The sequence below is a fragment of the Purpureocillium takamizusanense genome, chromosome 6, assembly GCF_022605165.1.
Source record: "Purpureocillium takamizusanense chromosome 6, complete sequence".
In the NCBI taxonomy this organism is placed as follows: Eukaryota; Fungi; Ascomycota; class Sordariomycetes; order Hypocreales; family Ophiocordycipitaceae; genus Purpureocillium; species Purpureocillium takamizusanense.
In genome coordinates this window covers 2,580,502-2,604,721 of record NC_063073.1, presented here as the reverse complement: position 1 = coordinate 2,604,721, position 24,220 = coordinate 2,580,502, and the positions used below count along the sequence as shown (strand labels likewise).

Genomic DNA, 24,220 nt, shown 5'->3' with positions numbered 1-24,220 from the left:
CAATTCAAGTCTTTGCCCATCCGCTCATCCAGCAGCACCTCAGAGTCGTAACAGTACCATCACTCATCTGGCTGGCGGGCGCTTCTCACCAACGGGGCCGGGACAGCCCAGCCCAGCTCATCAGCCCCGGGGCTGGCTTCAGCTGACCCCGGCGCCGAAAGCCGCGATTGGGGCATACAAGGCCCTTACAGCCCGGGCGCTGTGATGACATTCCTGACTGGAGGCCGGGTGGAGGGGGGGAGGGTAGTAGTGGGAGCCAGCCTCATCTCGTGCAGCAGTAGGTAGGTAACATAGTACATAGCACACGGACAGGACAGAGCCCGCGAGCAAGCAACCAGGTTTGTCTGAATTGTGACTTGTCAGGCGATGGCTGACTTGCGCCGCCGCCGCCGCCGCCGCCGCACCATCGGGCAACATAGACAACGCGTACATTCGTACTTCGTATCAACTGTGTGCCCCCAGATCAAAGCTTGCCTACATTCAAGCGACACCAGACCAAAGCTACGGCTGAACCAACGGTCGGCGTCGTATTGAGGCTGTCCCTCTGTCTCTCGAGGCAGATGAACCTAGTGTTGCTTCGCGGACTTGCCTCATCATTGCCCCGGCATCTTCACCGTGCAGCAGCTCTCTCTCATCAATCATCCCTGTGTAAGGGCGGGCAGGGCGTGATGACGTGCAGCGACAGGGTGATGGCCTCTGGCGTGCAGTGCATTGCGCTGGACTGACGAACGAAGTGTTTGAAAGAATTGTTTGGCCAACAAGTCAAGGTCAAGAATGGGGCAATAATCGCCGTGACCAAGGAACCCCCCGCGACAAATATCGCGTGTTACTCTTCAGTGATGTCAGAATGCGCTGTGCTGTCTGTCCACGCCGCCACCCACGGCAGAACAAACAACAAAAGGCCGCGATGCAATCAGGAACCAATATATTCGTTCCTGAATGCCTCAAGGCACACACAGCCGGCGACATATCATGAAGCGTTTTTTTATACTCTTTCGTTCGCTCTCTTACCATTGGCATCTCCTCCCCTCAGGATCTCTGCCCTCCCTTCCTCTTCGGATAGCCGCTACTAAACAGGCAGAAGAAAGCTCTCGAGGCATCATCCCGTTACCATCATGGCCGACCAGCAGGCAAAGACACCTGGGGGCGGCGACGACGACGAATCGCATCTCCCGCCTCAGGAGCGCAAGTCGGTCGTCAACGTCCCCGTGACGCCAGACATCCGCCGAGACACCTACAGCGACCGGCAACAGCGGCGACGGTTGCGGCATACAGAAAAGCCGGACCGATTGCACGCGCAGGGCGGCTACTTTCCGGTGCAGCAGCAACAACAAGAAGCGGCGGCCGTCGTCGCCGCTGGCACACGTCGGCAGCGCACGCCGGATCATCTCACGGCCGGCAATCATGGCGTGTCACACCGTCGTCGACAGCAGCAGCAGCAGGGTGATGATGATGGCGGCCCCCCCTCCTCGCTTCCCAAGCGGGTTATATCTGCGACCTTGACCGTGCCGCAGGTGGTGCAGTACGACAAGGACGGACAGTGGGTGAGCACATGCGCGTATACTGTACATACAGACATACATACATACATACATACATACACCCACACCATCTCACCAACGTTCAAGGACTTCTTTGTCTTCTCTCTCTTCTTGTGCAGTTTTGCGTGGCTGACTTGAAGAGCAGAAGATAAAAGATCGCGGCCATCGTTCCACGCTGCTCAACTCCTTCGCCTACCTCTCCTCGGACCAATGTCCGGTCGAGCACACCGTCATCGCCTGGACGGGAGAGATTGTCCAGGACCAGGCCTCCTACAAGGCGGCTTCTCCGTCGCCCATCAACAATGCATCGCCTGTTCCGCCGCCGGCAGGCACAGCTCGAGTCAAACCCGAGGGGGAGACGACGACGACCACCACCACCACCACCACCACCACCACCACCAGCGCCGAGACGATTATATCGCGCCGTGAAGCGAAGCAGCTCGAGGATATCCTGTACAACGACCCCGTGCGCACGATCCCCATCTGGCTCACCGATGATGACAACAACAACAACAACGACGACGACGACGACGACGATGGAGGAGGTGATGGAGGTGGCGTGACCTCGGACGGCGACGGCGGCAACGGCGGAAGCATCAAGCTCGACAGGCAATCCCGCTGGCGCGCCTTCGCCGAGCACGACATGTTCGCCCTCTTCCACTACAAGCAGCGCACGCCCACCGCCGGCCGGCAAGAAGACGAGCGCTGGGACGACTACCGCCGCATGAACGAGGCCTTTGCCGACAAGATATGTTGCGAGTACCAGCAACGCCAACACCAACACCACCACGGCGGCGACAACGACATCGACGACGATGACAATGAAAATGATGATGATACAGTCGTCATGGTGCACGACTACCACCTCGCCCTCGTCCCCGCGCTGCTGCGCCAGCGCATGCCACACATCAAAGTGTCCTTTTACCTGGCGTCCCCGTTCCCGACCAGCGAGCTCGTGCGCTGCCTGCATCGACGGGCGGAAATCCTCGAGGGCATGCTGGGCGCCGACGTCGTCGCCTTCCAGGCGCGGCACTACGCGCAGCACTTTGCCAACTCGTGCGCCCGCATCCTCGGCCTCGACGACGCCACGAGCGAGCGCATCGTCATCCCCCCCAACAAAGGCAAAGGCGAAGGCGAACAAGGGAGGAGGAGAACCGTCGCCATCGCCGTGCTCCCGCAGGGCATCGACGTCGAAAGCGTCACGTCCCTAGCCTTCACCGCCGACGTCGACGCCAAATGCAAAGAACTACGATCACTCTACGGCCAGAGCAGGAAACTCATCTTCGGCTGCGACCCCCCCGACAGCCTCGGCGGCGTCGACAAGAAACTCCAAGCCTTTGCGCGATTCCTCGACACCCACCCCGAGGAGTGGAAAGACAACGTCGTCCTCGTGCAGACGCACAGCCGCCCCGCCGCCGTCGCCGCCGAACACGCCGACCAACAAGACGCCGACGAGGCCAAGTACACCCACCGGGTCAACGAGCTCGTCAGCGCCGTCAACCAGGCCCACGGCTCCCTGGGCTTCGCGCCCGTGAGCATGCACGCGCAGAAGAACCTCTCCCACGACGAGTACTTTGCGCTGCTGCGCGTGAGCGACGCGGCGCTCATCACCAGCGCGCGCGAGGGCATGAGCACCACGGGGCTCGAGTACGTGGTCTGCCAGCAGCGGCGTCATGATGATGGTGATGACGACCATGACGATGACCATGGCAACGACGAAAACCATGATGGCGGCGGCAGCAGCAGCATGCCGCACGGACAGCTCATCATCTCCGAGTTCAGCGGCACGGCGAGCACTCTGGACGAGGCCCTGCACATCAACCCGTGGGACGTGGCCGGCGTGGCGGAGCGCATCAATGAGGCGCTCACCATGTCGGCGGAGCGGCGCCGCGAGGTGCACGAGGCCTTATACGAGCGCATCAGGGAGAGAGATGTCAAGTCCTGGGTCGACGACATGTTGCGCCTGCTAGTAGCAGCACCCGCCGTGTTGACGACGAGTTGCGCCTCCTAGTAGTAGCACCCGCCGTCTCGACACAGGCGTCAGAGGGGACGGGGGGGCGGGGTCACTGTAAGTAAGAGACGCATATGGCTTCATGTACCATGAATGTATGAGCAGTCTATACCTCGGCGACTGAGCCTATTTGCTAGACTTATTGCGTTTTGACGTGTCAGATGCATTTCAGTATTTGCGTGCTGCAGAATTGGTATACTTTATATTGCCCCTGCGCGATCAAGTCACGCAACAACGATCTACATGGACACGACGTGAAGAAAGACCCGACAGCCTGCTGCTACAAATCTGTCGCTCGATGCCACCGTGACATGGGACAGGCCTACATGTAGTCCGGTAAGTCCGGGAATCCTGGCGGGATAAGTCTACGACGAGAGCAGAAACGAGGCACGTGGCACCATGTGTGTGATGTAATTCTGTGCCGCAAAGTGTGGCAGCAAGGTAAGGACTGTAGCTGTCGGTTCTCCCGCGAATTCCCCCGTCATGATCCAGCCAAGAGAAAACACATTTGCGCGTCAGTCGCGCAATTTTCTCGCTCACAGGCCCGGCGGCGTGTCTGTTCCATGCGCAGGATTGATGCACGTTTCAGTCATTCATCACTTCATGACGAGCAACGAGATGATGGGGCGCAAAGTCGCGAGCGGTATATCCGCCGTTGCCGGGGGGAGCAGACATGTCGAGCAAGTCGTAGTGATTCCGTCACGGCACCAACACATCGCCGGAGCCTCAAAGGACAACAATGGTGGGGGACCGGGAGGCAAACTCATGCAACTCTTCTTCACAGCACCTGGAGCACGACCATGTACGCCTGCACGCCCGCACCGCGACGGTAGTCCTCGAGCTCGGCGCTGAGGACCTTGACCTGTGCGTCTTCGGCCAGCGAAGCGACCTTGGCTTCATACCCACCGCTGGCCCAGATGCTGCCGAGGACTGTGGCGACGACGTAGCCGCCCTTTTCCACAACGCGGACGAACTCGTCAAACGCTGACGGCCCGACATGGCCCTGCGTAAACGTACCGATGCAGACCACGGCTTGATAATGGCCATCCTTGTGAGACAGCGGTTTGGTGAGGTCCGCCGTCTCGAGCTCCTGGTAAACGCCAGCTCGACGGGCAATGTCCAGCATTCCGGGGCTCAGGTCGATGCCATCGATGTTCTTGGCGCCTAGCTTGGCGAGGTGCACTCCGACGAGCCCAGTGCCGCAGCCGGCGTCGAGGATCCGGGCTTTGGAGATGTTGTCCACGCCGAGGCACTTGAGGGTGTAGGCGCTGGCGAGGGCAGGGCCGACATAGTCTTGAGTGGCCTCGGCCATTTCCTTGTCGTAGGTGCTGGCCCATTCGTCGTACAAGGACCGGGTCGCCGAGACATCATTCAGAGCGTAGGCACGGGCGAGCTGAGACATGGTGACGGTTATTTGACGTGTTGGTTTGTGTTTGTGTTTGTGTGTGTCTGTGGAAGGGGGAAGTGCGCGGGGGTAGGGGGTATCGGGGGAGCGGTTGATGATGATGCTTAGGAAAGGAAGAGTGTGAAGACTGAGAGCGACGGAGGACGGGTGAGCGGGCGGGGGGAATGGGTGAGCAAAACGAGTATTTGAGTCTCTGTTGAAAGACCAGAAAGGGGGTCAAGGAGGTGCCTTGTTTGTGTACGCGTGCTCGGGGACCGGGTGCCAGGAACTCGGAACTCGTGATTTTCCTTGGAGGGTGGACTTGCAGCAAATCTCGTGCAACACGGGGGTAACACTCAATCTGACCAGGCAGGGGGTTGATTGATGACGAGCAGCTCGCGTCCGTCCTTTATAGGTCCAGGGGGGTTCCTGGCCTGGCGACGGCATCGGAGGAGACATGATGTCACGCTCATCACTGCCTCTCCTCGCCCATCCATGCCATCCACCCAGCCATCCAGGGATGTCGACATATCGACCCAGGCCCCCGTTCCGTTGTGGAGCAACGGCGCCGGGACGACACCACCAGGAGCCAGGCCATAGGTCCGTTCCGTTCAAGGTTGTCCACGACGCCGAGCGACTCCACTCCACCGCTTCCGTAGCGCGCCCCTCCCCCGCTCGCCCCCCGTCCCGATGCCTTCCGTGTGTCCCGCGTGTACGCGTCGAGCTGGGTCAGCACCGCCGAGACACCTGAAGAGCCCATTGGCCCCGGATTGTCGTGGCTTTGGGTCAAGATGGCCCGTGAAGGCGAGCTCGCCGGCCATTCGTGCCAAACATGTCCCCTCGGAGAGCGACGGTCCAGGCCGAAGGCGCAAGTCCTCCGGACACAGCATCTCTCGCTTTGCGTCGTAGGCGGCACTCTTCCTTTCCCGAACGGTGGCTAGCGTCCAACGCATACCCATCAAGCCGCGCTGTATTTACGGGGCGTGGCAGCCTAGAGCGAGGCTGATGAGACGTCGCGAACCGCCGACGCCTGGTCCGTTGCAGAAGTTGCGCCATTTTCGACCTTTGCTGGATCGCCTTCCATTGGATATCTGCTCATCAACGGGACGCATAGCCTGCAAGTCACCCGCACCAAGGCTGCTGTTCCTTGGCAAGCCAATCGCCCGCGACGCGTTCAAGTGGCTGCGCACTCTCGGGGCGACATTTGTCCTTTTGGAGCCTTCTCAACCAGGCAAGCCGAGATCGATCGGCGAGGGCCCGGCATCCGCTCAACTCAACCGTGGGGACTGCGAGAATCGTGGTTGGGTGGCCCAGGCCCATGGGTGAGCACCAAATAAGCGGGCCTGTGATGCTCGTCAGCGAGATGGTTCAGCCAGGCGCCCAGTCTCGACATCTGTACCAGATTGTTACTTGCTGAGCATGAAGCCAGAACCTGTCAGGAGTTTGAACCAGCGCTCTGGCAGAACCCAATCGATCGGAAGCTGAGCTGGCGCCCCTGGATCATTCTGCAAAAAAAAAACGAGCAAACCCTCGGGTCTGCGATGTTGAAGCCGTCGCCATGGACAATGCCATGGCCAACCAGGCATGTGAACGTAGTCGCCCGCCGCCCCAGTCCGCGCCGACAACTGTACTTGGACCACCGAGCCCGTTCCGAAACTTGCATTTTCGTCTTGAGACGGCCAATGAAGCAGTCGAAGCGAGCGGCAGGATTCACGCCTTCAAAGGCCATTGACGTCGTATGGGCTTTGGGGGGCGCCGAATCACGCGGCGCGACGCCCCCTTCCACGACTCGCCCTTTGGACGCCGTGGTTGGATACGACCGCGGCAGACCGGTCTGCACGCGCCGTCGACCAGCTCCTAAAGCAGCTCTTGATGACGTAGGGTGACAATAACACGGGAGCGGCGTCGACTTCCGAGAGCTGGCTTCCTGGCTCGATGGAAAATACCTGTCAGGCATGTCGGCAGCAAACCGAATGTTGTCTCTGCGACGGATGCCCCTCAACACCAGAGGGGTCATTGTTTGGACCGATATGAGACATCGTGTTGGGAACGAATGACGTCTGCATTGCTGTTGCTTTCGCTGCTGGGTGCTTGTCCTTGGCTGCTGGTTGCTTGGCTGCTGGTAGCCTGGCCGATCGTGGTTTGGACAAGTCGATAGTACTCCGAAACCTGGTTTGCGACTCGCCGGATGCAATGCAACGGTACGGGCCTTCTTTCTCGCCCAAGTGGGCAAGAGGGTGTCTAGGCACTGCATGTCCGCATAGCTGGGCTGCATTGCTGCGGTCGCGCCTATCTAGCCAAGGAGACAGACTCCGCCACACGGTGATTGGGGGCTGGAGAAGTTGGCACCCGCGCTGTTCCGTCCCACATTGGCGTCGCTGTCGCGTATGTCGGGTTCTCCCTCCAAGCGGAGGGCAGGCGTCCTACCCCCGACAGCAAAGTGCGACGAGAAGGCGAGTGCCTTGGGAGGGGGATTTCGATCCCCGGGACTTTGCATCAAACGTTTTGATCACAAGGTTGTGGGATGGTGATGGTCCTCCCGAAAGTCTACCCAAGGTGCTAGCTGTCCAAGGTTGAAGATGCCATTGTTGAGTCGCGGAAAAAACCAGGCGAGAGACCCAGATAATGCCGTTAGAGAGGCCTGGGCCCAACGCTGCGTATTGTCATCTCTCCGGCTCGGGGCGCCCAAAATACCGTACTTGTGTGGTTGGTTATAGCGAGTGCTGGTAACAGTGTCGGTGGCGGACGCTCTGCTGGCGTGCTGATGAGGAGGTACGGCCGGGATTCCGTCAAACCCAATGCAGAGTCGCATTGTCTGTGTGATCGGACAAAATGCCAGGTCCCGTTTGTCGCGGCTACTTTCTCGATGCTCTCGTTCCGGTTCTGATTCCAGACCCAACCAGCCGGTGGCGAAATCGTTTTCGGGCCGCATAATGGGGTTTGCCGGCGGCATACGTCCCAAGGCAGCTTCATCGGATGAAGAAGCCGTCGATGGCTGCCTCTACGTGGTCATGATGAACGGGCAAGTAGAGGATGAGCCGGCTTTAGGGACACGAGGACCAGTCGTTGGGTTCCATAGGCCCTACAGCGTAAGGACGATCGAGGGAGGGAATCGGATGCGAGAGCCGGGCGCTGCTCGAAGACGGCGCCGCCGATATCGAGACGGGTGGCGGTCGTGGCAGCCATGGCGAGTTCGCAAAGGAATGAGGTTGCGAGACGATGATGGCACCTTTGCTGGCCTCGCCCGGCCGCGTTGGGGATGAGCGTTTGTCATTGCGGGCTCAAGAAGGAGAGCTTTGGTCATGGATGGGAGCTGTACAAATCCAACCCGAGTCCAGAAAATCCATGGACGGATGGCTGCCCAGCAGCAAAGGAGGCGGTGGGCGATTCCATCGCTGCCTGAGGTGTTGATGCCCGCTCTCAATGAGGCGGGTCATGTGTGTTACCTGCCTTGCCTGCCTGCGCCCATGGAGGGGAGGGCACCCAGGCTTAGGGAAGGCGCTGGCGATGGGCCCACTTGCCCCAAGGTAGGCTCGGTAGGCACCTGTTCGGCCTCCGAAGGTTACATATTACTACGGCAGGTAAATTACGCCTGTTACGGTGCGTTACGGTGCGTGGCTTACCTATCCAATGCTGTGTCTTTCTCGACCGAGGACGCATCACGAGCCAAACCTCCAAAACCCGGCCCTCACCAGCATCGGCATCGACACCTACGTCTCGCCGACAGATACCGCCTTCTCCATCCCTTCACCCATCCAAGTGGATCGCCGCCTCGAAGACGACGACGACGACGACGACGACGTCGACAACGACTGCCACACGTTTGAGCAACCAAGCTCCAACAAGCACCACCCAACCAAACGCACAGCGTACTAGTCAATTCTGGTCCCTACGCCCAACCCCACAACGCCCGAACCAGTGACGATGATGACCTTTGCCGACGTCTGACCTCACGCCGGCGCCAGATCAGCTGCCCGCCAAATCTCTGTCATCCGTACTTCGTGGAGAACACGTCTCAAACCACCTGCGCCTGGCCGGGCCAGCCAGTGTGCCGACCCCCATCACGCCCGCCCGCCTGGCCTTGTTCAAGATGCCGCTGCTAGACCTGGCCAACGAGCTGCTGGCAGCCATCGCCTGGTTCCTCGACGCCGACGCCGACCTCGATGCCCTCCTCCGCTGCAACAGTCGACTATACCACCTCCTCATCAACGATCTGTACCGACAAAATGCACAGTACCACGAGGGCTCCGCTCTCGTCTGGGCTGCCAAACATGGACGCCTCGAGACTCTGGTGCGAGCCGTCGTCGCGGGCGTGCGCCTCGCCGACCACGTCCTCCTGCCCCTCGCCGCCGAAGGCGGTCACGCCCCGGTGGTCCGCTTCCTGCTCGAGGAGGGCGCCGATGTCTCCGTGGCCGACGAGGGCGAATGGCTGTCTCTGGGTGCCGCTGCGCGACAAGGCCACGCCAAGGTCGTCGAACTTCTGATGGATGCCGGCGCCGACCTCAACGCAGGCTACATGGGCTGGACGCCGCTCAACGTGGCAGCCAACTCGGGTCACGTCGACGTCGTTCGATATCTTCTTGACAAGGGTGCCGACATGGAGCACAGGAGCGACACTGGGTGGACGCCGCTCAAGTCGGCGGCATGTAATGGACACACGGCCACCGTCACGCTCCTCCTGGAGAGGGGCGCCGATGTCCGGGCAGCCGCCGATCGCGGATGGACAGCGCTGCACTCGGCCGCCAACTCGGGCCACGGCGAGATTGTGCAGCTCCTCATCGAGCACGGCGCCGACCCCGCCCTTGCAACCGCGGACGGGTGGACGCCCCTGACGTTGGCCGCCGACAAGGGCAAGACAGATGCTGTCAAGGCGCTGCTAAGCAAGGGCACCGATATTTCACTCGCCTGCGGCAACGGATGGACGCCACTGACGCTCGCGTCCGACAGCGGGCATGTCGACATCGTCGGGCTGCTTCTCGATCACGGCGCCGACGTCATGTCACCCTGTAACCACGGATGGACACCCCTGAGCCTGGCGGCCGGAGCAGACCGCGCGTCCGTCGTCAGGTTGCTCCTCGAGTATGGCGCCGACGTGACCGCCACCAATGACGCGGGGTGGTCGGCTCTGCTTATTGCCGCGGATAGGGGCCACCGGGACGTCGTCGAGGCCCTTCTCGCCCATGGCTCCGATGTCCAGGCACATACACACAGCGGATGGACTGCCCTGCATGCTGTGGCCGAAAACGGGGATGTTGAGCTCGCCAAGATGCTGGTGCAGGCTGGTGCCAATCCCATGACGGGTAATCGAAGCGGTTGGACCCCATTCCACATCGCCGCCCACAACAACCGCACCGACCTTGTCCAGTTCCTCATGGGTCACCCGGGTACGGACTGTTTCCAAAAGGACAACAATGGGAGGACCGCGGCGTTCCATGCGGCCATGAGGAACAGCGTGGACGTTCTTGATGTCATGCTAGCTGGAGCCATGAACAAGGCGGACGTTGTGGACGTCGCGGACGACTATGGGACGGCGGCGGTAGTTGCGGCAACACGAAACGGCCACGTTGCCATTGTTGGCAGATTACTTGCCGCTGCCAACTACGACATGGCCTCGACCGATGTGTTTGGACGCAGCTTGTTGTACTGGGCGGAGAGAAGCGGCAACGCCGAACTCGTGGCCATGGTCAAGGAACATGCTATAAAGACGGGATGCGATGCCGAGGACCCTGCCGAGACGGTCGAAAGCCCTGTCAGGTGGGTGGAAGATTCGTGCTGGTGCGAAGTCTGTACCAGGTGTACCGTGCTAGGAACGACGTCGTGGGAATGCCCGCATTGCGATGAGGGCTGTTTCTTGATTTGCGCTGAGTGCTACGAGTTTGGGAAGCGGTGTCGAGATAACACGCACGACCTGGTGCCACATTTCTGCAACCGGGTCGAGTAGTTGGGTATTGGACTATTCATCACAGCGTCGAGCATTCAATGCGTTTTCGTCTAGCGGGGAGGCCCTCGGGAAGGGGCACAGAACATGAGTTAGTAGGCTAGACTGACTATCTTGTCACGCTACATGTCAAAGCACCACCACCTCACTTGCCACGGTATGTATCACTCGACATCATGTTCGTTTTGGTCTTTTATTGCCATAGCAAATAGGTCAACTTATAAAAACTTGATGCCAATGGCAACCCATTAGCCGGTGTAGTCGCAAGTCAGATCATCACCGTTTGTCGAGCAATCGGTAACGACCTTGTCATCGGCCACGATGTCGTATATTTCGGCACCCGCTGGCGTGACCGTACCAGACGAGCCCTCAGCCCTCGCGTCGGTAAAGGTAATGGATCCAAAGTCGGCAAAGGGGACAAGTTTCCCGTCGGTGACAAAGTCCTCGACGATCCACTCGGCATTCTCCTCGCACAGCTTCGACGGGGGATTCGTAAAGTCATGCGAAGCCTTGGCCCCCGTGCTCAAGTTCTCCAACGTCGCGACGCCCGACGTCGACGACCGGGCCTCGACCATCATGCGGATCTTGTCGCCCACACTCATGCCAAAGTCCGAAAACGCAAACGACCCATCGGGGATCCATTCGTACCACGCGTCGAAGGACCCGTCGGCGTAAAAGTCAATGCCCGTCTGCAGGATCGCCCTGTCGCACGAGTCGCCGTCGATGCCGACCCATGCCGCGGCCGCGGCGTGCGCATCGCCTCCTGACGACACCTTGGGCACGGTGATGGTGCCGACCACCTTGGTGAAGCCGCTGTCCGTCTGCACGGCGCCGGCCCAGTTGTCCGAGTAGCTCGTGTGCTTTGTCGTCTTGAGCATGCCGAGGCCCGCGGCCGTGACACGGTCGTCTTTGTGGTTGAAGCTCGAGGCGCGGCCGCCGTGGGAGAGATGGCGCCGGTGGACGCGCTTGAGCTGCTGGTGGGCAGCCTGTGGGCTCGGGAGGGCGGCTGCGAGGCTCGCGAGGCCGGCAAGGAGGGCAATGTACTTCATGTCGGCTATAAATCTTCAAGCAAGGTCGCAAAAGAGAACCGGTATTTACTTTCTTGGGTGCTTATATACAAGAACGCTTTGTCTCTTGCTCTCGCAACGGTCTTTCGAGGCGAGGACGTCCTCGCCATTTATATCAGCCAAGCGCACGCTTTCCCGCTGGCACACAACCTCGTGTTCATACGAGAACTCGTAATGGAGATTGCGCTTTTCGCAAGAAGCAATTTGCGATGTCATGAGGTCTCCCGGGTTGTGATGTGACCTCGGGGTCATTCATTCATTCATTCTCTCTTCACACCCGGCATTGCACGTCCCAGGCGTGCGTTGGTCGGGACACGTCAAACCGTCATCGGCCTCAACTCGGGGCAAAAGTGTTCGACAGCAGCGGCAGAGAAAAGCAGGTGGATCCCCTGGCCCTTGCCCCCCCGAGCAAGCAAACATTCACCTTCCTTTTTTTTTTTCTCATCAATCATTCTGCAGTCATTTCATATGTTATGTTCGTCGACCGTGAGGCGTTCACGCGAGCACGACGAGCGCTTCGCCGTCACCAGTGTAAGACGTTGGGTCGTCGTCGTCGTCCTTGGCGACAGGGAGAAGAAGATGTTGTGCCGCCTCGGCGGGCGGCAAACACACACACACACACACCACAGATCGGCACTGCATCAAGGACTCGCAGGTTTCGGCATGTGGCGATCGTGCCTGGCTCGGGCAGGTCGGTCATCCGGCATGGGAAGCGGCGTGACTACGGAGTGAGCCCGGCTGCACTCGTCGGCATATATACATGCGGATGTTACATACGGACATGCTTAGAACGGACGACGTCTGACCGAGGCGCGGAGGGGGGCAGCGGCTCACGCTCATTCCAGGCGCACGATGTAGGGTGAGCACATGGGGGCCAGTTGAGAAACACCGGGAAGAGTGGCTGTGTCATGCGCGGTCTCTCTAATACTGCGTATAGTCAAAGCCCGGTAGGTGGACGTAGTGCAGCGGGGTGTTCCGAAGACGACGGGAGCCATGACCACGATTGATCGTGACGGTACAGTGAATCCTTCAAAGTTGTAGAGACACTCGGCTGGGGCCATCCCACCAAAACATCAATGAGCCCATGGTCAACGCGGTCAGTTTACTAACACTATACGATAGAGAATGGCCTCCTCAAAGAGCTACTGAGACATAGAGGAAGGCATTGCGCTACACTGCCAATCCCGAACGCATATACCAACAGCATGCGTAATAAGTTAGATGTGGCATCGTGCAATGGGCCATTCAATGTTGCGGTAGGGTCCTCTACAACTGCACTCACCAACAATGAACTGTCAGTTTAGAAATATTCCCAGCCAACCGTGTGTATCTTTCCCGCTTACGGAGCGCAAGCATCCCATGATTGCACCGGCTATATGCTTGTTTGGCGAAGAACCTATCGACAGCGTTGGGGCACAACTTATTACAGACAACAAACCCCAATGCTAACTCAATTTTGGCGGGGGACTCAGACACGGCGAAGGAGACGATGCCCCCGCTGATGACACAAACGCGCGGCGCACAGGGCGTCGTCCCCTTGCCATCACATCTCAACTGCGTCCGGTAAGCCAAAGCACGGACACCTGATGTTGGAACAACAGCATCAGGCCATGGCTGAGGGACAACAAAGCGTAGGTACCGTACATGTAAACAAGTCATGTTGGGTTCTGCGCGCAGACCAGCGGCGGATAATGCGCGCTGTCCTGGCCAGGTTAACTCATACTACCATGCAGAGACCTTACTGATGACTCCTCCATGCTGCACGACCGATGTGGAAGGCCGTTGGTGCGCGCGCGGTGTGATGGGCAGATATCATTATTGGAGGCCACCCACCAAACATGACCGGTGCCGGACCGTGCAGATGGCTCGATTCCTCTGTAGTATTATTGAACAGAGCCAACGGTGCGACGGCCTAACAGGAGGTGCTCCGTGTCAGTCTTCGGGCCATACCAAACACACACACACACAAGACAGACTTCTGCTCTGCTTCGAAGCAGCTACGACACTGTATGGCCTTTGCAGCACACTGTCGGATCCATCGTACGTATGTATCTTACGAAGCGGGAGAGTGTGTGATGCTATGTAGTAACTTCGGCATGTCCAGGCCGTTCTCGTGCATGGCATAGAATGTAGACGGTCCGTCAAAATGTTCGGCCGATCTGGTCGATTCCCGGCCGCCCCGGCAAAGCCAACGCCGGGGACCGGGGTGAGGCCAAACCAACACCGCTTTGCACACTTGAATACTACCAGCTGAGCGACGCCACCGTGGACATCAAGACTCCCCAGTTGCCGACACTCGTTCGCTGCCTCATCAGCCAGCCCGGTGGTCCCAGCTGTCTCTGACATGTGTCCGCCACGTGCCCCCATAACGAACGTGCAAGGACCAGGTACTACTAGTTGATGGTCAACCAGGATTTGACCTCGGACATGCCTTCGTGTCAAAAGTCCGCGGCAACGATACAGAGGCGCCTCTACGTCTGATTCCTGCTCAGGCTGTATGAAGAGGCCCCTTTCTTTCGACTGCAGTCTTTCGTTCGTGTACTTCGTATGTACGCAGCCAGCTCTGCAAGGCCTGACTGACTGCTGGTCAGGCCCGCTCGGAGCCCATCAATGCGTGTCTGTCCGTCGGACACACTGACGACGCCCTCCCTTCGGCAACAGCCCACACGGAACACCTCACGTCCCCCACAGCGGGCCGTCGTTGGCACTGGGGGGTGCTGGACGCCACCAGAATGTGTGATTACTCGCGGTGACCAACACGTACTGCACTTACAAGAGTGGCTGGCTGCCGTTCTGCTTGTTCAATCGCAGCAACGGGCGTTATAATGAGCTGGCGGACCTCAACATCCGCCATGGCATTGGCTGGCGCTCACGATTATTAGGCTTCAGCCGTCGGAAAGAGTCGTTCCTGCGCGCCCCGGCGAGTGACGACCACTGACGGTCGGCGAATTGGAAACGACTCTCATGTCACTTTCTCATGGGCATGGTGTCTTGGCAATATTGCACCGCGTGGTTCATGTTGGCGCTCCGACCTTGGACCTACCTCTGGCAGCCGTCCGTCTTTGGCGCATACATGTATCAGCTGGTAAGAACTCAGCCATTGCCATTGCATGAAGTGCCCTGCAAAACGCAGGACGAGTTTATATTCGTAACGGGTGTTGGATTGGGCGTTGGCTTCCGTTGACAGGTCCTGACCTCAATGGCGACGCCGCGGCGTTCAACATTCACAGAGTGTCATGAAACTCGGCTTGGGTAGATGCGCGTCAAGCATTCTTGCATTGGCGAGTCTTCAGTAGGGAAGTTCCAGGCAATCGCTTGACCCTTGGTGAAATATCAGGAACGTACGCGTCCGCACCTCGCTGGTTCACCGGCCTGTGCTACACGTCCAGTCCCAACTCAAAAGAGATACTTTGGGAAGCATGTCAACTAAAGACACAGACCCACACATTTCCCTCTGTCTGCATCCATCGATCCCGGGATATGCCAGATGCCGAAGTTGCAAGCACATCCTCCAAATGCTCAATTACTACCGTAACTCCCTATGGTTCACTCGCACAAAAGTGGCTGCAGTACACTCTTTACGGCACTGAGGGGGCACTCCGAAATTGTCCGCATTAAATGCTCCGTGATGGTGGTGTTGAAGTACAACTTCGTACTTTCTATGTTTTGGCTGGATGATCGGTCTGGACACTTCTTGCATCCTGAATAGCGGTCACTCCGCGTGCCTTTTCGTTAGTGCAGGAGTTCTTAGCACACAACATCAGATCACAGATACGCAGTGATCGTGCGAAGTACAGCATGTTTGGTCATCGTGCCAAGAAGCATCCAGGCTCGCCCCGACGTCTCGTGCTCGTTGGGACCGAATAGTTACGACAAAGGGCCACTTGATACGACAAGGGGGAGGCCAAGCAAACCAGCCAGCCGTTACGATTTGAAGATCCGGGGTCCGGGAATCTGCATTTCTCCACAACCCCAGATTCCCGCTGGGTCGAGGTCGTGGCGCCAGACCGGGGGCCCGGCCCGGTGGGGGCTTCCGGTCCCGAACCGTTGACACCCCTTGGGATTTTGGTATCAGTCGCTGACGGTACGGGGCTGTTGGGCACAAAACTGGTGTTTTGTTACCGGAGGAGGTCGCCTACGTCCAAAGGCGTTCCATCAATGTGCGAATTAGTTGATCCTTATATATCGAGTGCCTCTGTAACATTGAAGCTTCTGCCATGTCTACTCGCCCTCAAGCTCCGGCCTTCAACCCCCAGCCCACAGCCTACCCACGCAAACGAGGCTCGCGTGCATAGTAACTACTGTGGTAGACACACACGCAGGGTCTTGCACTATGGGAGCTGCCGATGCCAGCTCGGTCGAGCAAAAGTCCGAGCACGACGCCATGTCGGACTCCAAGCAGGCCATGGAGAAGGTCGCGTCGATGCCCTCGGAGACGGCCAATGTCGCTGACGAGGACGAGAGATCGGTCAAGCTGAGCGGAAAGACCATCATGGCTGTGACGGCCGTGTGCTTGATCTACTTTGCGCAGCTGACCATCCTGGTGGGAGTCGGAGCCGTACGTAGCTTTCCCCCCCCCCCAAGTTCCTCTATTCCCTTCTATAGGTGGTCTTGACCCGTTGGATTGACCCCTTTGACAATGCTTTCCAGCAAGGACAAACCATTGCCGGACACTTTAACGCGACAGACAAAGTCAGTTGGCTTTCTGCGCCCATCACCATCTTCACGGTCGTGTTATGCCCCATGGTCTCGCAGGCCTGTGACTACTGGGGCCGCAAATGGTTCCTCACCATTCTCGTCTTCATCGGCGCGCTCGGCGCCCTCATCATCGCCCAGGCAAAGTCAATCAACATGATCATCGCCGGCGTCTCCGTCATGGGCGTCGCCTTTGGCAACCAGCCGCTGCTCCACGCCGTCGTCTCCGAGGTCCTGCCACGTCGCTGGCGAGGCTACGGCCAGGGAGGGACCGCGGCCGCAAACTCCATGGGGTCCGTCTTCGGCGTGGTGGTCGGCGCGGCGCTCAACAGGACCAACGACCCGACAAAGGACGGGTTCCGTACCTACTTCTACATCGTCATGGCCGTGCACATAGTCGCCGGCTTGCTGACTCTCGTGGGGTACAACCCGCCTCCGACGAAGAAGCAAAAGGAGTTTCGCGGACGCACCATGGACAAGCTTCGGACGCTCGACTGGGGTGGCTTTGCGCTGCTGGCGGCGGGACTGACCCTCTTCTGCCTGGCATTGTCGTGGTCCCAGAACCCATACCCGTGGTCGGAACCTCACGTCTGTGCAACATTTGCAGTCGGCATGGCGTTCGCCCTGGGCCTCGTCGTCTATGAGACGTGGTTTGTCAAGGAGGGCATGTTCCACCACGGACTCTTCAATATGGGCCGCAACTTCCCTATATGCTTGTTCTGCATCTTTACCGACGGCATCGCCTTTTTCGCGGCAAACCTTTACTTTGCTTTCGAGGTATGTTCCATGTCGTCCCAAAACAGAGGGAGAATCCATTCCCTCCAGAAAGGGCCCATCCACATGCATATGTGCTGCAGTCAGTTCCGCAGCCTGTGTCGTCACTAACACATGAGCTAGGTCAACATGTTGTACGAGAAAGACACCATGCTCGTCAATGCCAGACTCGTCGTCTGGTTCGTCGCCTGCATAGTGGGTGCCATGGCTACGGGGCTGTGGTGCGCGAGGTTCCGCAACGCTCGCTGGCTCACCGTCTGCGCGCTGCTCCTCATGACCATCTCCTTTGCCTTGTTTTCCAAGGCGGACCGTTCCACCAACAACGCGGTTTGGGGATACGCTGTGCCTCTGGGCATAGGTCTCGGCATGTCCATCACGACCCTGGTCACCATCGCCCAACTGTCCACACCTCCGGGCCTGATTGCCCTTGCCAGCGGCCTGATGATCTCTGTGCGGTCGATCGGTGCCACCTGTGGTATCGCCATTTACAACGCCATCTTCGTGGCCGAGATGTCCCACCTGGGCGACAACGTTGCCCACGCCGCCATCTCACATGGGCTCAATCCGCAGTTCGTGGGCCAGTTCATCGGCGCGCTGACCTCGCGCAACGAGACCCTCATGGCGATGATACCCAACGTAACCGGGGAGATAATCGAGGCCGGTGCTGATGCGCTAGTGGGAACCTATAACACGGGATTCGACCACGTCTGGATCGCGGCCGCAAGCTTTGCGGCCTTGGCGGCCCTCTCTGCCGCCTTCCTGTATGATCCCGTCAAGGAATTCAACATGCGCGTGGATGCGCCCATGGAGGAGAAGAGCGAAGAGGAATCTGTAATCTAGTTTTCGAGAAGCTGCGCACCGTCTTCAGCCTTACTTTTGCCAGGCATATGGCAGAGCCGCAACGTTTATCGATTATTAATAATGCCCTGCGGAGTGTAGCATGTATGAACGTTTCTCATGACCCACATTCGATCTTTACGTGTGCGCCTCTTCGAGGTTGATACTCTCACACGTCAACTTAATGGAGTCGGACACGACAGCGTAGTGGTAATGAATGTAGCGAAGTCTAGCTGGGTCATCCGCGAGAAAGTCGTGCCGCGCCCACTGCTCTCACTGGTGGTTCAGTTAGACTCGGTAGACCTGCCGTTGTATGACTTGGGGGAGTACCAGCCTGCGTGCTCATGATGGGCGGACCACCAGGACACAGGGGCCGCATCAATACTTGCGATCAATGGCAGGCCTTGTCGTAGGGAAGGTCTGGACAACCAGGCGGCATTTGACAGATCCACATCGTGTGTAAATAACACGACTAGTCTTTTGGCGTCATGGTGGGCAGACTTGCGTGTTTATGACTGACTGCCTTGATGGCGCCGTAGCAACGCCAGCGCAATGGCAAAGCCCACATGTCACCGTCATTCGTCACGCATATCGGGGAACACGCCAGCGTTGACAAATGCTCGACACTCGCGTTGGTCTCCCGTTGCGAGGAACGGCCGTTGGCGCCAGGTCTTTGGTGCACGGTCAAGGGATAACAAGACTATCCTTTTCTCAGCTACAGGGAGATGCCTACGCGCTTCCAACCACGTCAGCTAGACTGAGACATGTGCACGCGACAGGCGCGATTGAATGTGCCCTTATTACTTGACGCGACGGAGCCAAAGACGAGCAAAAAGACTGTTCACTTTGGCGCGTGCCTCTGACCAGACGTTGGTCGATGGGCTCGGAGCCTACAGTTGAGGCGCGCTGGAATGGCACGCTGGGCCGACCTGAGACTCCAACAACGCCATTAATACGTAGCGAGTACGTGGGGACAAACTTGGTATCGGCGACGTGAGCCAAGCACTTTTACGCGATGACGGTTTTGGATGCCCGTTCTGCCAGCAGCCAAGCCTCAAGCAAGACACCCAAACACTCGGGCGGAAAGAGGGAGCCCCTGCCATGCATCATCGCCAGTCGGTATTCCTTTGGGCATTGTGTTGCTACCCTATACGTAGTATGCTCCAGCAATTAACAATAGTTGACTCCCATAATCTTGAGCTCAAGCATCTGTATTGAGCTGAATGGACATAACCCATGCCTACACTGATGTAGATAAAATGCGTCATGCTGTGGTTGTGTTTTGCGTCTTGTTTTGGCAACTCTAGCTAGTTATTGAAAGACCTTTAGGATCAAGAGCGTACTAGCGGAGGAATTATTCCGCATAATAATGGCAGCCATGCACGGGTTGTATAACAAGTGTATTACAGTATATTCTACCTTCACGGGATCCGGCCATGAAGGCGACGGACATGCATATCAGAAAACAAATCATACATAGGATCCTGCTCGTTGGCTTGAGACTCGGGTCCGACGAAGTGTTCATATCGTCGAGCAACTGTCAAGCACATAATCACACGGCCTTGCCAACAGGTAACCGCACAACGCGAGTTTCAAGATGACCGACGTCATCACCAACCGCCTTGGCTTTCTTTCACAGCAGAATGTGCCGAAGCCTTGGCGGCCGTTGCCGTCTCGTTGCCACATCCGGACCCGTAGCAACAGGGCCAAAATTGACCACCTGACCATTGCGCAACACATGACAATGAGCACCATGTGTTTTGCAATCGCTCAAGGAAACCGACGTACTATTCCCAAAGTCAAAACTCATAACAATTGCGGCACATCAATGGATCCGGTCTAACTGTCCAGCCTTGGCCTTCTCACCATGCACTGGACCTCAATCGCGAGGCGAGAAGGAGCTCTACGTTCCAACGACCCAAAAACAGATCCCAGCCGGGCTGAAGCCGCCGGCGGCTCCAGCACGCGCCGGTAATGTAACGGTCACCTTCCCTTCTCACCCGGATGGGGAAGCAGGGCAGGGCACGGAGAGAGATCATCCGCGCTCTGAGACATAGTGCCCCGTTGGCTGGTGCGGTCACATGTCTTTCGTAGCCCAGGGATACAAGACACCAAAGCCATCGTTAGGTCGGCCGTGCAGCACTTGGCGAGGAGGAAACCCGGCCTTGCAGCTTGAAATTATCGTCGTCACCACCATATCTGTAGGCCTCGAATTCTAACATCGGACTGGCACTCTCTACGCGAAAACTCCATCCACGCTAAAGAAAGTAATATCGCTTGAGAGTCAAACTAACTCAGTGGGCCGGCATCGAGCTCCGTGTAAACGGCGCGCTTGACAAGACCAATGCAAAACGACATGCGTGAAACACAAGTAGCCAGCGAGGAGCACTCAACGGGCCGCAAAACAGCTCAAATGATGACCGAGGATGTCCAATATGGAAGTAGTATGGGCACCTGGCACACGTCACGAGTCTGGTTACAAGTCCTACCACTGGTACTACTTGAGGTTGAGTCATCATCGCCTACGCCGAATGAGCAAGGCACTCGAGGCGGCTGGGCATTCCATTCCATGGGCGGTCCGGCAGCTGAGCGCGCAATCGGACGCTACAACAGCACAGCATAGTCAAGCTCTATGCAGGCCCGTCCGTGCGAAGGGTCATGTCTGTCTGTCTGTCTGTCTGTCTTCTGGGAGTTGCATCTGGTGGCTAACAAGGGGCGTAGCTCTGACGCGCAAACATTGGGGCATCAATGGGGGATCGGAAATTGCATCGAACAAGTCATTCATGGTTGCTCCTTGCTATCAAGGACTAAATCGAGAATAACATTGTTCAGAATGCGAGCTAGATGGGAGTTCTATGACGGCAGCTACTAATACCGTCAACGGGTCAACGGTACGTAGTGGCGGTAAGAGGAATCGCATCAAATAACACCAGACGGAGCCATGACGATCTCGATGGGCCCGGGCCTCCTCGGAGGCCAACGCTGTTTTGTTTGTGGGTTCCACTCTTGGGAACCAATGCTCTGGGATCAGCTGCTGGTCTGGCCGTTGTTGGTGGTGGTTACGGTCCAAGCTGCTGGAAGTCTTCTCCGGCTGACGAAACATCCCGTGGCTGGCTGGGTCCAGTCTGGGTATGCTGCCCTCGTGCCCATCACGATGCGACGCGGTGCAGCCAGTGAGTGGCTGGTGGAGGGCGGCGATAGCAGTCATGCCCGTCTGAGAAATCAAGTGCCCGGCCGAAATTACACCTCTACGCATCTGCTATGTCCTTTTAATTACCATTCGTTTCGACTAGCTAGGAGAAGGGGGGGCTTGCTTGCTTGGGGGACCAGACACCGAGCTATCGCTCCGCTGGCTGAAGCTGTCTCGCGTCTACTGCGAAGCATTGTTGTTATCGACGATCATCCACACGTGGTTTTCGCGTCCTCCCGTAGTTTTCCCTCCTAAGCAAAGCTCTTCGTACATGGTCCCTGGTCTTTGGCAAGCTCCAGCAGCTCATCTCTTGGCCCTGAGACATATGAAGCGCTCCTGGCTAAGCGCCGGCGCCGACTGTCTCACTCCCAATACCAGCACCGCGCCGTCAGAGTGAGGCTCCAGGGCAGGCGCATTCCTTACATCCGTTCCTTCCGCCATGTTCAAGATTTCGAGCAAGAGGCAAAGAGTGGCTGTCTGTGCTGGTGTGTGTGTGTGTGTTTGTTTCGTGGAGCCAACTAACCTCGCCCCCCCCCCCCCAGCCATCCATCCATCCCCCATCTCCAAACGAAACGCCTACCTTAGCCTGGGTTGTGTCGCAGATTGCTCGAGCTCGGGCGCCCAGGCACAAGACCGGAAACGGAATGCAGATTGCCACCAACAATCGGCTCGAGAATGCCAGAACGATTGAGTTTTGAAAAATCAGTCGCGACAAGGCCGGTTGCGGGAAACAAGTAGAAACATGAATCGAGGTAAATAAGACGGTCCTCACTCCGACCGAGGGACAGGACTCTTCTCTCACCTCTCTCCATCCCAACGCATCCATTCATTCGCTACAGAGCCAGCTTCTCTCTCCGCCAGAATTTCCTCTCCCAAGTCTTTCAACACCCCTCCGAAGACCACACAAGGAAAAATCCTCAGAAACCGTCAATATGCGCTTCATCACCGCTGTCATTGCCCTCGCTGCTGCCGCGGCTGCCGCCCCTGAGGTCAAGAAGTTTCCTCCCATGCACGAGATCTCCGTCAGCGAGGCCAACGATGCCTGCGGTAACAACATGGAGCTCAACTGCTGCAACAAAGAGAGCGACCAGGCGGCCGGCCACGGCGATGTGTCCAAGAACCCTGGTGTCGTTGGCGGTGTCCTCGACGGCCTCAGCCTCTTCGACCAGTGCTCGCAGCTCTCCGTCGCTGCTCGTAAGTTTAATCTGCATTCATTAAAACTCTTGAGCAACGCTAACAAGATACAGTCATTGGTGTCCAGGATCTGCTCAAGGCCCACTGCGTCGGCAAGGCCGCCTGCTGCCAGCGCTCTCCCTCCAACGTAAGTCTCCCGCCCAAAACGCGATTCCGCAGTTGTGCCGGTACTAACAAACTCATCAGGCTGCTGGCGGTCTCGTCAACCTGGCCCTGCCCTGCATCGCCCTTAACAGCCTTATCATGTAGAGTGTATACAGCGCTCGACGCGGTGGAGGGGTGGATGCGGGCCCCGAGGCAGTCGTACACTTTATCCTAGACAATACACGTTGTACTTGGGTCGTTGGTCCGTTCTATAACTATTATTTAATACCGAACCTTGATCTCGAAGTGACGCGTTTCTCCGTGTGTGCTGCGCGTCTTATGCCATAACCAATGTCGACGAAGACAATCCCTCTGGGGATGCCCTGGCTCATCTAACACCGCAGGCTTGAGAAGCGAGGGCGTTAGTTGAGCTACCCGCTGTTCTCCGCTTTTGAAACTCTCGGGTCATGCACGGCCGGCCCGGTAGTGATGCGCCACCCGTCGATCTTTGTCGACATTAGCCTTCCGGCAGCCGAATTCGTAAACTCTCGCCGTCGCCCTCCGCTCTTTGTCCGGGCAAGAAGCAAGACGCCTCCGCCAAAGACTGATTCCCTGGCTCGCCCTGTCGGGGCAACATTGCCACTCGACCTGGGGAGTAATCAACTTCACGTTGCTGCGAGATCTTGGCCGAGCGCAAGCACCCATCGGACCGAGCTTCCATATCAAAGCATGTATTTATATTTGCTGGTGGCATTTTAACAGCCAGTCATAGCTATGCGTGCAATGATTCCCCATGCGGCCTAGTGGTCGGGCCGCGATCAGGCAAGGGCTGAGCCTCGTATTGCGTCGTAAAGGAACGCTTGCGCAAGTCGTTTCGTGGCTCGAACAACGCCACCCATTACTTTGCCTTGATTCGCAAATCAACTACTACGTGCGAAGGCTGACGACTTGCCAAGAGTCGCGTGGACAACCACGGCGGTGTAACAACCTGGCCTTGGAGTGAAATTGCCATCCATGCCGGGCGAGGAGGCTGCATCCAGTCCTCGATCCACGTCCCCGGTTTTAAGCCAGGGTCGCTTCCTCTCTCACGACGCTCAGATTAGAAACACTATAGGTTTGTCCAACGTGTCTCGGGATGGGCGCGCGCGATGAAGCCCTAAACGTACAGGTGTGTAAGGGGGTTGATGATGCCAGCCTGTGGACTCATACGCGGCCGTGGCCCCCCTGTGTGCAAGCTGTCAGCCAAACATTGACTCTTGCTCCTTTTCATGCCTCGCAATACGACATGTTACGAAGATGTAGCCTCCACAAATCTGAATCAAGCAGTGTCTATATAATGTCTTGTTGCTCCCCCTTTTGCTTCACGATCCGTGCATGTTTGCACGTACGCCGAGTGCATGCACACGGTGAAAGCGCTTTCAACACCAATACAAACTTGCAGACGCGACCAACAACTGGATATAATACGCACACATTCAGTTCGCTGGGACTTCGTGCGCGTCTCT

The 24,220-nt window shown here is 57.8% G+C and overlaps 8 protein-coding genes across 8 annotated transcripts; 5 read left to right on the top strand and 3 right to left on the bottom strand.

The window, feature by feature from the left end:
- Positions 1–580: 580 nt before the first annotated feature.
- Positions 581–3,580, top strand: JDV02_007288 (uncharacterized protein). The gene is made up of 2 exons (XM_047988769.1): positions 581–1,544; positions 1,687–3,580. Exons 1-2 carry the CDS (start codon positions 1,116–1,118, stop codon positions 3,550–3,552), a joined length of 2,295 nt encoding a protein of 764 aa, XP_047844767.1. The 5' UTR covers positions 581–1,115; the 3' UTR covers positions 3,553–3,580.
- Positions 3,581–4,330: 750 nt separating this feature from the next.
- JDV02_007287 (uncharacterized protein) lies at positions 4,331–4,954 on the bottom strand (the record flags this gene model as incomplete). Its single annotated transcript, XM_047988768.1, has 1 exon — positions 4,331–4,954. The coding sequence occupies one exon, from the start codon at positions 4,952–4,954 to the stop codon at positions 4,331–4,333; it is 624 nt and encodes a 207-aa protein (XP_047844766.1).
- A 2,491-nt stretch (positions 4,955–7,445) lies between these two features.
- JDV02_007286 (uncharacterized protein) lies at positions 7,446–7,889 on the bottom strand (the record flags this gene model as incomplete). Its single annotated transcript, XM_047988767.1, has 1 exon — positions 7,446–7,889. The coding sequence occupies one exon, from the start codon at positions 7,887–7,889 to the stop codon at positions 7,446–7,448; it is 444 nt and encodes a 147-aa protein (XP_047844765.1).
- A 677-nt stretch (positions 7,890–8,566) lies between these two features.
- JDV02_007285 (uncharacterized protein) lies at positions 8,567–8,812 on the top strand (the record flags this gene model as incomplete). The annotated part of the gene is made up of 1 exon (XM_047988766.1): positions 8,567–8,812. The coding sequence occupies one exon, from the start codon at positions 8,567–8,569 to the stop codon at positions 8,810–8,812; it is 246 nt and encodes an 81-aa protein (XP_047844764.1).
- A 214-nt stretch (positions 8,813–9,026) lies between these two features.
- JDV02_007284 (uncharacterized protein) lies at positions 9,027–10,877 on the top strand (the record flags this gene model as incomplete). The annotated part of the gene is made up of 1 exon (XM_047988765.1): positions 9,027–10,877. The coding sequence occupies one exon, from the start codon at positions 9,027–9,029 to the stop codon at positions 10,875–10,877; it is 1,851 nt and encodes a 616-aa protein (XP_047844763.1).
- A 245-nt stretch (positions 10,878–11,122) lies between these two features.
- On the bottom strand, positions 11,123–11,923 carry JDV02_007283 (uncharacterized protein; the record flags this gene model as incomplete). Its single annotated transcript, XM_047988764.1, has 1 exon — positions 11,123–11,923. The coding sequence occupies one exon, from the start codon at positions 11,921–11,923 to the stop codon at positions 11,123–11,125; it is 801 nt and encodes a 266-aa protein (XP_047844762.1).
- Positions 11,924–16,274: 4,351 nt separating this feature from the next.
- Positions 16,275–18,313, top strand: JDV02_007282 (uncharacterized protein; the record flags this gene model as incomplete). The annotated part of the gene is made up of 3 exons (XM_047988763.1): positions 16,275–16,499; positions 16,592–17,413; positions 17,534–18,313. The coding sequence occupies 3 exons, from the start codon at positions 16,275–16,277 to the stop codon at positions 18,248–18,250; spliced, it is 1,764 nt and encodes a 587-aa protein (XP_047844761.1). The 3' UTR covers positions 18,251–18,313.
- A 4,056-nt stretch (positions 18,314–22,369) lies between these two features.
- Positions 22,370–22,880, top strand: JDV02_007281 (uncharacterized protein; the record flags this gene model as incomplete). Its single annotated transcript, XM_047988762.1, has 3 exons — positions 22,370–22,631; positions 22,685–22,758; positions 22,818–22,880. The coding sequence occupies 3 exons, from the start codon at positions 22,370–22,372 to the stop codon at positions 22,878–22,880; spliced, it is 399 nt and encodes a 132-aa protein (XP_047844760.1).
- Positions 22,881–24,220: the final 1,340 nt, after the last annotated feature.